General features: G+C 33.5%; 1 protein-coding gene across 1 annotated transcript; it reads right to left on the bottom strand.

Moving 5' to 3' along the window:
* Positions 1-1,022: 1,022 nt before the first annotated feature.
* Positions 1,023-5,851, bottom strand: LOC112024182 (acyl-CoA-binding domain-containing protein 5). Its single transcript, XM_024056831.2, has 9 exons — positions 5,445-5,851; positions 3,489-4,016; positions 3,283-3,348; positions 2,840-3,006; positions 2,610-2,766; positions 2,422-2,515; positions 1,933-2,339; positions 1,728-1,832; positions 1,023-1,580 (listed from the first exon to the last, which is right to left on the bottom strand). The coding sequence occupies exons 1-9, from the start codon at positions 5,580-5,582 to the stop codon at positions 1,275-1,277; spliced, it is 1,968 nt and encodes a 655-aa protein (XP_023912599.1). The 5' UTR covers positions 5,583-5,851; the 3' UTR covers positions 1,023-1,274.
* Between the last annotated feature and the right edge of the window lie 5,752 nt (positions 5,852-11,603).

Below are 11,603 nucleotides of genomic sequence, written 5' to 3'. Positions count from 1 at the left end.
TATATATATAAGGGTAAACACCTATTTCTTTTTTAAAAAATTTCTTAAAACCCGTGTTAAGAGGATGAAATTTTGAGAAGTCTTCCAATTTCCTGCTTTAGAAAAACTTCTTTATGCAAATTATCACTAAACGAAATTCAGCTGTTGAAATTTCTTGGCATTTTGAGTAAAGATAAAGTGGTAGAATTGATTCCTATCCACTTAAATAGAGTTCACCTACAATGGAAAATACATACATCATTGCAAGTAATCGCCAAATTGGTTTTGGATATAGATCAATGAAGGCACTTTCCTCAAAAGATACAATCAGTAAGACATTGACATGATGTGTCTGTTTGAAAATTTAAGGTAATAAGTTATACCAACCACAGACTTGAGACTAAAGCCAACTTAATTGAAAAGGTACACTAACCGTCCAGATGCTAGCAATTGCGAAATTGTTATGAATGACTAGTCTAAGGAAAATTTTGTCGTTTTTTCCAACTCTTAAACGTAGAAGTGGAGCCTACAATTGATTTTCCATTTCTCACGTGGATTCCAAATAAACATATGCACATGGGTAACAAACATGATAAAACGTCTAAACCTAAGCTATGAACAACCTTCATATGCTATACATAGATTATTGCAGAGTGTAGTAGGACCAAAATTATGGGAAAATAACAAATCCCATATTTTCCTATGCCACACAAATCTTTGTTGGAAAATCCCTGTCTGAAAATGATTAAACCTTTAGTACAATTTCTTATCTTAGGCACTCAAGGTCCTTGAGTTTCTCAATAAAATTCAACCACGTGACTGCATTGACTAATGAACCACAAAGTTGAATTTAGTTTTTCTTGAAGGAAGATAACCATCTTTAGTATTAAAATTGATCAATACAAACACACGGTTTAATATAATTAAGAAACCTAATATACAGCATCTAAAGAATTATACCCAAATTTTACTTGTTTGGAAAAATCAGTGTCAAAACCTAAATGTGAAGTTCAACTTTAAGGATAATCTTTAGATTTCATTAATTGAAAAAGAAGGGAACAAAATTAGATTAAACTTACCTCAAGAAAGGAAGTCTTTAACTGTTAATATTACATTATCAACCAAACATCTAGGCTGATGGTTGACATTAGGCACCAACTAACTTACCTAACTATGAAAGCTTGAAACTGAAACCATTAATAGATTTAGAAAGGAACAATTCTATATAGAATTTACAAAATTTTATTATAATATAAGGACCAAGTGGTCCATCCTGCTATGGAATTCTGTTGTGTTTATGATCTGCCATGACCACTTCCAGGTCCACCAAGTGTTAGAACTACACCTTGGAGATCACTTCTGAGCTTTGGCTCTTTGGCTGAAGATGGAGCAGTTCTAATGACTGGAAATGGTCGAGTCACTTGAGCTTGCCGGAAGCTCTGACTGGACTCTGGCATGGTATTGTACTTGATTGGCTGTGGGGAAGGCCTGAAGGTTTCCACATGAGTTGAGTTTGGGAATGGTTGGCCAACTGCTATCTGGCTAGCCAGAGGTGAAGTATTTTGTGCAAGAATTGGCCCTCTTGAAACAACTCCTGGCGCCTGGTTAATTAGTCAAGTTGCATAAAGAATTTAGGTAAATTGCACAAATGAAAGTTTGGTACTTTAGTAAGTTAAGCTGCATAAAGAACTCGGGTACTTAGCACAAATTAAAGTTTGGTACTCAGAATCGAAGTTTTTGACACTTACCGGGGCAAACAAGACCCCTCTAAAAACTTTTCCATTAACAGTAGCAGTCATCAGCAGTCCTGAATCAAAGGCTCCATCAACTTTACCTCGGACCTCAGCACCAATCTAAGGAGTGAAAAGAAAGATTCAATGGCATGAACTAATGGGAACGGTTTACATAAACCAAGGCAGTGCATATTCAGAATGTGCAAGTTTATACACTTACAAGGTTTTGAATAGGTCCTCCCTCCAATGATTTCTGTTCTACTGCTGAGTATTGAGCTCCTTGTCTACCTGTATGAATGACATGAAGAAACTGCTCCGATTTTGGCTGGTTTTGATATTCTCTTAGAAATTGAATATCCAATGGAGATCTTTGGGTAATGTTTCTGAGCTCTTTCTGCTTACTTGCAAGGCTGTTGTTAGATTGGCAATTGCTTGGAATTTTCTTAAACAAATGAAATCCTTGAGAGCCTGAGATGGGATCAGCAGATTTCTTAAGTGGGGTCTGTTCTTGATCAGATTGTGAGGGAGATGAATGCTGGGAAAGTGAAAGAGAATGTTCTTCTTGTTCTGATTCAACCTCCCACACCTTTGAACTCGCAGTTCTTCTTCTCTTTGGATGCAATGTATCTACAAAGATAATTAACAAAATTTGTCATTTTTAAAATCTCCATGCCTAGTTGAGGCAGGCACATTGTTTTTCAAAACCAACCTGAACTGAACCGCAAAGATTGCTTTGTTACTGATTCTGGTTCATGAGTGCCCTTTCTTACTACTTCAACATTATTCCCCATGAGCACAGTTTTCTGCTCCAAAGCATATTGATAAGCTTCTCTGTTCTTATTAAAAGTATAATGAGCAAGAAAGTAAATTTATTCAAATCCATAATAATTCTTGTACCAAGTTATTTTCGTCTTCTCTTGGGAACCGTCTCTTTTCTTGATTCCAATGGTTTCCAAACATTTTGCACATGGAAATATTGTATCGGCCATTGGGGTGTTCTGCACCAAGCTGCAAGACCAACAATTCATTGAGAGGACGCTCATCCTCCCCACACCTGCAAATTGAATACTGAGTTTTCAGGACATTATGCATAAACATTAAGCTAAAACACCGATGTGGGAACTTACCCTCCATAAATGGCAACGTCTGAGTCTGTGACAACAGCTGTATGAGAAAAGCGCCCTTGTGGTTGATGGCCACATATATCAAGCTGAGTCCATGAACATGTGCTCACATCTAGGATCCAAACATCATTGTAATAATGTTTGTCACCAACCCCTCCAATGACATAGATCTGCAAATCATTAAGAACTTAGTGACTTGATATTTTTTCAGAAACTATGCGGAAAGTGAGATTTTGAATAATGTTAATGATGTCACTCTATGTAATACCATTCTTACCATTCCACAACACAAGAGGTGGAGTGGTCACCAAAAATGAATGAAAATTTTGGACTGTAATTAACTAGAGACAAGAGTTGAGTCTCATTTCCTTAACTATGTAAAACTAAATGGAATGAATTCAATTCTATGCAGTGTCTGCATGCTCCATATTAGTAACATAACTTGCCTTTGTCCCAATATTTACAGCAGCATGCCCTGCTCTAACGCCTGGTGAAGATCCTTGAACAGCCAACTGATGAGAAAAATGAATCAATTGTGAGATTAATTCCATTTTTCACAACATATATATTCAAAACTTACAGGAATTTAAAGTATTTTCTCAACCAGATTAATACTGAAAACATGTAATAAGGATAATGGGGAAGCTCATACCTTTGACCAAGTCAGTGTGTCCATATCAAGCATATCAACATCGCCATGATAACGATCTCCACGGTCCCCACCATAAACGAAAAGCTTGTTACCAATTGCAAGAGCACTGTGACTGTCTCTAGGGACGGGTACATCACCCTTCACCTCAGGAGAAGTCCATCTCATATTCTTAAGGTCCAGAACATGTAAATCATTCAAGTAATTTGCTTCACCTTCACCACTACCTCCAAAGATAACCATCTTATCATCCCCAACAAGTGTGGCTGTGTGACTTTCACGCGGGGATGGTGGCGTCCCTTTACATTCAGGCCGTATCCACTCTTTGGTCCCAAGATCCAATACATGAAGATCATTTACCTTCTTAGAACCATTTGTACCACCAAACACTATCATCCTGTGCCCCACAAGAATGGCACTGTGGCTATCTCTTGGGCCAGGCCCTTGACTAGTGCTTACAAAAGTGTTCCAAACCATTGTATCCAGATTTAGCACAAGAACATCACTAAAATGCAAACCCCCACAACATCCCTGAAATGGTTAAGTCAGAGTACATCAAATTCTTGATAAGAGGATCCAACTCTAGAAGGGGTCAACATGACCAGATAACATCAATTTTCGTAAAATAAATCTTGCAGACAGAAATGTGTTCAGTAAAAGCCAAGCTAGGCATAGTTTTCATACTTTGCAAATGATCCCAAAGAGTATAGCTAAATGTTGAGGGCATCTACAACAACAACAGCTATCAAGCCTTAGTCCCAAAATTTTGGGGGTTCGCTCTGGATCCTCAATAGACTAATCAAGGCTGGCTACATGTATTCTTGAAGGATTTTTTAAAAAAATCAGAAAAAAAAAAAAAAAAAAAAAAATTGGATCCTCAATAGACTAATCAAGGCTGGCTACATGTATTCTTGAAGGATTTTTTAAAAAAATCAGAAAAAAAAAAAAAAAAAAAAAACTAACACAGTAGTATCCTTCAAACAAAGATCTGAAGGAAGAAAGTTGAACTGCTTTGCCCATGTTTTTTTTTCTTTGAATAAGACAAATTATTGTAACCTTTAAGTTATTGTGGTCATTGTTGGCTAGTACTAACACAAACACCACCAGAGGAAATATTTATCATTTCCAAAAAGAAATTGTTGTAGCGTAAGGAAATAATTTAATCAAACTAGTAAAACCTCTCTTGTCACCTTATTATCTTCTTAAAATCTGTCCCTCTCGAGTAAATTTGAAGGGGGAAATCAAAAGAGTATTAGCAGGAAAAGTTTAATATAGGTACTCTCCCTTGAACAAATTGTTCAGAATGAGATATCAAACTTTTAATATGCACTAATTATGATCTCAAAAATCAGGAAAATTGTTACGATGCGTAATTAATCTCATGTGCAAATATTACAAGATTTGCAGGAAAATATGCAGAAGGAAAAATGAAAAAGAAAAACTAAAAAGATGGAGAACAATTACAAAATTAAATAGAAAATGAAATGCATATCTATATCAAGAATTAATTGTCATCCTACCACATAACTGTCCTACAATAATTAGAGAAACTAAAAACCACTTCAGAAAACATTCTCCAACAAGAAACAAAAGAAGATAAATTTAGGAATGAAAAGAATCCGGGATAGAAAGTGTATGTCTAATTAGCCCAAGTTAGCTATGTTGCCGAATACAAGATAAAAGAGAGTAGAAGTATAAACCAAAAATAAAATTAAATAACCGCAAAACATGGAAAAAGAAAAGAAGAAAATTACTACTACTGGTGATAGCAGAACAACTATTCAAAGAAAACCATTTCTGCATTTTCCATAGAAGTAAAATTAGTAGAGGCAACCCAAAAACCATAATTAAAGAATACAAATTCACAAACTACTTCATGGAACACACAGATATTAGGTTAAATTGAAGGAAGAGTTTTTAGTTTTCACTTGTACAAGAAAAGTATACAACTATACCTACCCCAAAAACATAAACAACTCCATGAGAACAGCAAGCTGAGTGCCCCCATCTCTCAGAAGGATTGAATCCCAAGACCTTTGGATAGAGCCACATTGCCTTCTTCTTTGCAACTTCACCTCCAAGAGACCCCATTATCATACACAGAGTCAGTCAGACACACACACTTTCTCTCTCTCTCTCTCTCTTTCTTTCTGAGCTCAACTTTAAAGTATTACTTCAAAACAGTGATTGACAAAGATGAAGAAACAGGTGAGAGGAGCAATAAAGGGCCAAAAGAGGACATGAACAAGCCAAGTGATATATCAACTATCAGTGTCAATGGACATGAAAAGATGGGCGCTTTCAAGTCCAAATCACTGTGGCAACCAACAACAACAGAAGGTTGTGGTGAAAAGAACATTTCTCTCCATATTTAATTCTTCTTATATTTCTCATTAAAGGAAATAAATAAATAAATAAAAAGTACCTCTTGGATATTAAAGCTTAAACATAGTACTTAGAAAGTAGAAACACGGACACTTCATGGCTGGATAAGTTTGAACAATGGCTTCGAAGAATGGACAAAATTGAAAGTGTCCTGTTTTGTTTTTTATTTAATTTTTTACCACAAGTGGGGAGGAGGTTTAAAGTTTAAACCCAAATAAGTCTAGTATAATTTTTTTTCACTATTTATTAAAGTAATATATTGTGAGTAATAAAAAATTAAAAGTGATGTTAACGATAAATAAGTGTAAAAGTATATGTTTAACTTAATATATCAACAATTTGTGAGTAAAGTTGTGTGCAAAGTAAAGTTTAAGCTCTAAGAGAGACCATGCGATGCTAATGAGTTATAAAGCTCTTTTACCAAGTATTATTCATTAGGTACAACTATTAGTTTTTTAATTAAATTTAAATATATAATTTTTTATTATTAAAAAAATAAACATGGGGAATATTTTTAAAGAAATTTTTTTTGGATTTGTTTTTGACAAGTAAAATTTATAAATAACTGATCCTAACCATCAAAATCAATAATTGTGAAATTTAAGGGTATTCACCCTTAATAGAGTAAAAAATTTAAACACATGACTACATTAATCAATATAATATAAAATAATACTATTTTTTTTTTCAAAAACAAATAAATTAGAAAACCTAACACATACTTAAGTTTTGTACCTATAAAAATATTTATTATTGATGTTAAAATTAGGGCATGTAGTGGTGTGTATATGAGAGAGAGGGAGAGAGTTTTTAAGGCTTATTGTTTATTAATAGTTTCTTCACTTTTCACATTTGTCTAACTGAAAATGATGGAGTGTGGGGGCATTGGGTTGCGGGAAATGATGAAGAAGGTGTTTTGGGCTTATGGTATGAGATTTTTTGACAGCGAGGGGTGCTATCCTTTCTCGTTTTTAAAACTCACACATGGCTTTCCTTTCTTTGTTAATATGATATTGGGATTGATGGGAGAGAGAGAGAGAGAGAGGGCAGAGAGAGAGCCCTCTCTCTCTCTCTCTCTCTCTATCTCTCTTCTTTCTTTTTCTCACCCAATTTTCAAGGTAGGTTATTGATGTGGATCTAGAAATGTCTCTTCTCAAGGGTCCTTAGGGAAGTGTGGGGCTTTGTGTTGTGGAAATTCTTTTTAGTTTTGGGAAATGGACTGGTGTTGTTTACCTCAAAAGGTTGGGTGTTTTCTTGAAAGGTAATCTCACTCACAGCTTCTCTCCTCATGAGAAATTAATCTGAGATTATAGAATGAGATCTGCTCTAAACTTTTCCAATATTATCTGTGGGACTGTAGTCTCTGCACTAGGCTTGAATTAGATATAAACAAATGTCTGCATAAGAACAGGAGCCAAGTCTAGAATTGGTACGTATATGTGAGAGTTCATTAAGAACATTATTTACAAGTACAACCATGACATTGAAGAGCTTTAATAATAGCTAGCTTGAGTATCCATTTCATTTCTTCGATCAAAAGGCTGCATTATTAAATACCAATCCATTTCAATTGAGTAAAATAGAGCTTTATTTAGCCAAATATGTAGCATCCTTTTGCCAACAATATGATATATGGGTACCCTCCAAATTCTAGCTACAAGTCTTCGTACTTGGTTCATGTCCAATGTGGTTCACTACAACCTCAAAATGTCAGTTAAAAAAAAGACTATAGTCCCAAATATTTTAGGATTGATTTTTTAAAAATGAATTTATTCATATGTATATATTTTTCCATTTTATTTTCACTTATTTATTTCAATATTTTTATTTAAACTATAACTATTTTCATATTATTATTAATTATAGAAAAAATTGAATGAATAATATTTTATAGTCTTGGATTCCAAACCTATCGTAAAAGAAGTATTAATTCTAAGTTTCTAACACTAGGAATTATATGATCACTTTTTTTCCCCAAACAAAAAGGATCATTTGATACTATCCTACTTTAGGGTAACCATGATAGTTTTCTATCTGAAAATCTTATACCTAATGAGTAATGAGTCTGTAATAAAATAAAATATTATAGACATTTCCTTATATGGGTTGAATCATAACCTAAACTTAACCCAAATAGACAAACCACCAATATCCTATAAACACGAGTAATGTTAAAGCACAATTTTTTTTCATAATGATATATTGTGTTTTAAATAGCATCACTTCATATATATAGAGCCATACTATTTTATTAGTATCATTCTATTCCACTTAATAATTATTAAATAAAAATGATCATTTTTATTTCTAAATCTTGTTATTAACTTATTGGAAGAAGAAAGCCAAAAATAACATTAATAGAGCTAACAAAAAATGACATGTCAAATAAGAAATTGAAAATAAATATGACTTCAGATAGAATATAATTAGAAAAATAATAACCAACATTAACTTCTCTAGTGAGTATTTATAATTAACTTCAAAACCATTTGCAGAGAGGCTCTAATAGTTCGAAGCCCTCCAACTTTTCACCTTGCGAGTTCAAGCTTTAGCATTTTTCATTAATTACACAAATTTTAATAGGACTCAAATGGGTTGGAACCATGAGTCCAAATTTTGTGAGATTGATACTTAGTATTGATATGTATTTTTTCTTTTTTGAAATAAAAACCGAATTTTTGGTGTGAATTTATTGAACACACACTACGCGAGGGTTATGATAAAATAATTTTTATGAAAACAAAGAAGAAAAAGTCTAGTGCCATAACTTGTGACACAACTTGTCTATATAGTGAGTTGTAATTAGTGAAAGAATAATAATAAGTTCATGTAAAGACACTTTTCTATCAACCATAACTCACTATATAAGTGAGTTGTAGCACAAATTTTGACGCTAGAACCGCTCAACAAAGAATCCTTGAACGCTTGTATCTGCAATGCTGAGTCCATCGTTATGGTACCTAGAAGGCTAGAACCTAGTAATGTATGTGGTTAATATATATATCACGAGAAATTGGATGTATTGGAATATATACATGCAGGCAAAGGCAAAGGAATTGGAAGTGAACACTACACTACTGTGTTGGGGGCGCAGTAAAAGAGAAAGACGTAGAATACACGCGACAAACACGGGAGAGATTTTTAGGTATTATCATATATGGCGGTAGTGCCTGCATTGATTCACGTGACTGTCTTTGTAACTTGAAATTCTCTCTCTCTCTCTCTATATATATATATTTATTTAATTAGTTTTTACTTTTTCATATAAAAAATTGAATTGAACCAAATAAATAATGAGATGAAATTTGAAAAGAAAGACATCTATCTAATCGAGAATAATGCATTGATGCAAATTATATGCTTTACTTTTTTTTTTTCTTTTGTTTGTTTGGTAAAGAATGATGCAATTTAGATTACATTAATTGAACTAAACACAAAGCATTTATTTATTTATTTCAAATATAATAAAACAAAATTTTGGGTGGCACAAAACATGAAATTTGACGTGAAAATTATTATACTATAAAGTATATTATAATTATATGTAAAAGGGTTTTTTTTTTTTTTTGAATGGCATATATATAGTGATTAATTGATTATTATTATTTAAAGGGTTTTTTTTTTTTTTTGAATGGTATATATATAGTGATTAATTGATTATTATTATTATTATTATGTGTGTCTATTAAGTGTCTTGGAATATGGGGCCCAGCGTGACGGGTAGGGTACGTGCACGTTGACTGAACCGAACCCGATACCCGATTCGCAACGGCATGCACAGGACCCCGTGACCGATATGCAAGGGGAGCAAGCACCAGGTAAGTACCATGTAAGCAAAAAAAACGTAACATATACTATATAGTTAGTAATGTATAGTATGAGTTTTCTTAAGTGGGCCTTCTTTGGTCACACATTCATTGGTCAACATGTTTACACATGTTTACATGTTTAGTTTAGGAGGAAATATGGGCCTATCGAATTTTCACAACAAATTTTTACTGACAAATTGTTATTAGTTATAATTTAGATTTACTATTGATATTACTTTCGTATTTACTATACCCGTCTATCATCTACGATTTGCTGTCATAATGTTATGAATGTAGCATTACTTATAGCATTTTTTTTTTTTTAATGGGAAGAGCTAGGTTGAATTTGGATATATTGTTTTTGGGTTAAATGGGTCTCAATGAGTTTTTAGTTAAAACCCAATAATCACTGGGTTTAATTGGATTGATGCCCATTTAACATAATTAATAATTAGGTGGGTTTGAGTTTAATTAGAGTGAGTGAGTTTGGACGGGTAAATGGGTTTGGATTTACTTTGTCACCTAAGGACAATCGCTAAGGAAAATGAATAGTTGAATTTAAAATCTACACTTAACCTTTTTGTTTCATTCATGCGCACAAGGTTAATAACAAGTCAATGAAGAGCACACAGAAAATTTATGAGTTCTTTGAATCGGGACCTAAAGTAAGTAGGACCCAGGTTAGTTCAAAAGTATTCTCTGAACTGTGTGAGGTATTTTTATTTGAATACACGAATATCATCATGCTCTTTTAGAAGGTGTTTTTATTGGTAAGTATATATATACACATCCAGTCTTGAATTCAAGCCCCCACCCTCCATCCTAGTATTACGGAACAAGTGCACTTTGAGCTAGAACTCATTGGCAATGCTAGGACCAATTATCTCTGCCTAGTTTGACAAGTTTTAGATTTCTCATAGTTATTTCAAATAACAGCTTCCTCCAGTCAGATTTATTACAGATATCCAGCACCCTTACTTTTCCCGGGTAGATAATTTACCTTATTAAATTCAAGAGGAATTGTGATGTTTTGGAGGTGACAACAATATATATATATATATATATACACATATGAGGTCTATATATGTTGAGTTTTGACAAACCATGAACAAATTGTAAGTCTTGTGTTTTGTAGAGTTGTAATTCAAGTCCAAATCGAAGACCCAAGATCAGCTCAACAAAAAGGAAATTTACACCAGCTCTACATATCTTATTAGATTGATCAAGCTATGCCTCGACAAACTCTCAATCAACCAAGTTTTGAGAATTCTAAATCTCAATCAGGTCCATTAAGTCGGCTCATGACTTAATTTCGAGCCTTGCTAAAGTATTTAAGAGATCATCAGAGCCAACTAAATACAAGTACAGAAAACTTTTTACACGTATCTAAGGTTTCTAGAAACTAATTCTCTCCATCCACCATCTAACCAGACACATCAAAGTGAATCTGAAGAACAATTTTAGAAGAAGTTGGTGATCAAGCTAAAGTCACAACTCACAAAGCCTACACAAACAAATTGCTGTGAGAATCTTTGAGGTGGTCCTTGGAGTCACAGACTGGAAGTTCATGTTTGATGGAATCCAGATTAGAAGAGTCAAACTGGGTTAAAATAGCACGTAGTCATTGTTGTAAGTTACTATTAAAGGAAGCAACTAAAAGTAAGGCTTTATTTCAATTGTAAAAACTTCAATTCCAATAGTGGATTTTGATTTAGGGTTGGTGGTAAACTCTTCGTGTGTTTTTTCCTTTGGTTTTGACCATAGGTTTTTCACATCGTCAACAGATCACCTGTTTTATTTACTTTTCTACACTTCATATTATTGTGATTTTTTGTTGTGGCTGATTAATCTTAATTTCATTGTACACCATAATCGGCTAATTAAAGAAATTGGCATGATTTCACATAGTTTAATCAACAGGGTC

The sequence above is a fragment of the Quercus suber genome, unplaced genomic scaffold, assembly GCF_002906115.3.
Source record: "Quercus suber isolate HL8 unplaced genomic scaffold, Cork oak 2.0 scaffold_63, whole genome shotgun sequence".
In the NCBI taxonomy this organism is placed as follows: Eukaryota; Viridiplantae; Streptophyta; class Magnoliopsida; order Fagales; family Fagaceae; genus Quercus; species Quercus suber.
Note: the sequence above shows the minus strand (reverse complement) of the source record. Positions and strands in the feature narration are given on the sequence as shown.

What these genes read in the sequence shown, in the direction of transcription:
- LOC112024182 (XM_024056831.2), bottom strand. Translation starts at nt 5,582, where the DNA reads ATGATAATGGGGTCTCTTGGAGGTGAAGTTGCAAAGAAGAAGGCAATG. An exon ending in ACACACTGACTTGGTCAAAG is followed by an intron (nt 3,349 to 3,488) that starts GTATGAGCTTCC and finishes TTTTCTCATCAG; the next exon opens with TTGGCTGTTCAAGGATCTTC. An exon ending in GAGGACCTATTCAAAACCTT is followed by an intron (nt 1,833 to 1,932) that starts GTAAGTGTATAA and finishes TTCACTCCTTAG; the next exon opens with ATTGGTGCTGAGGTCCGAGG.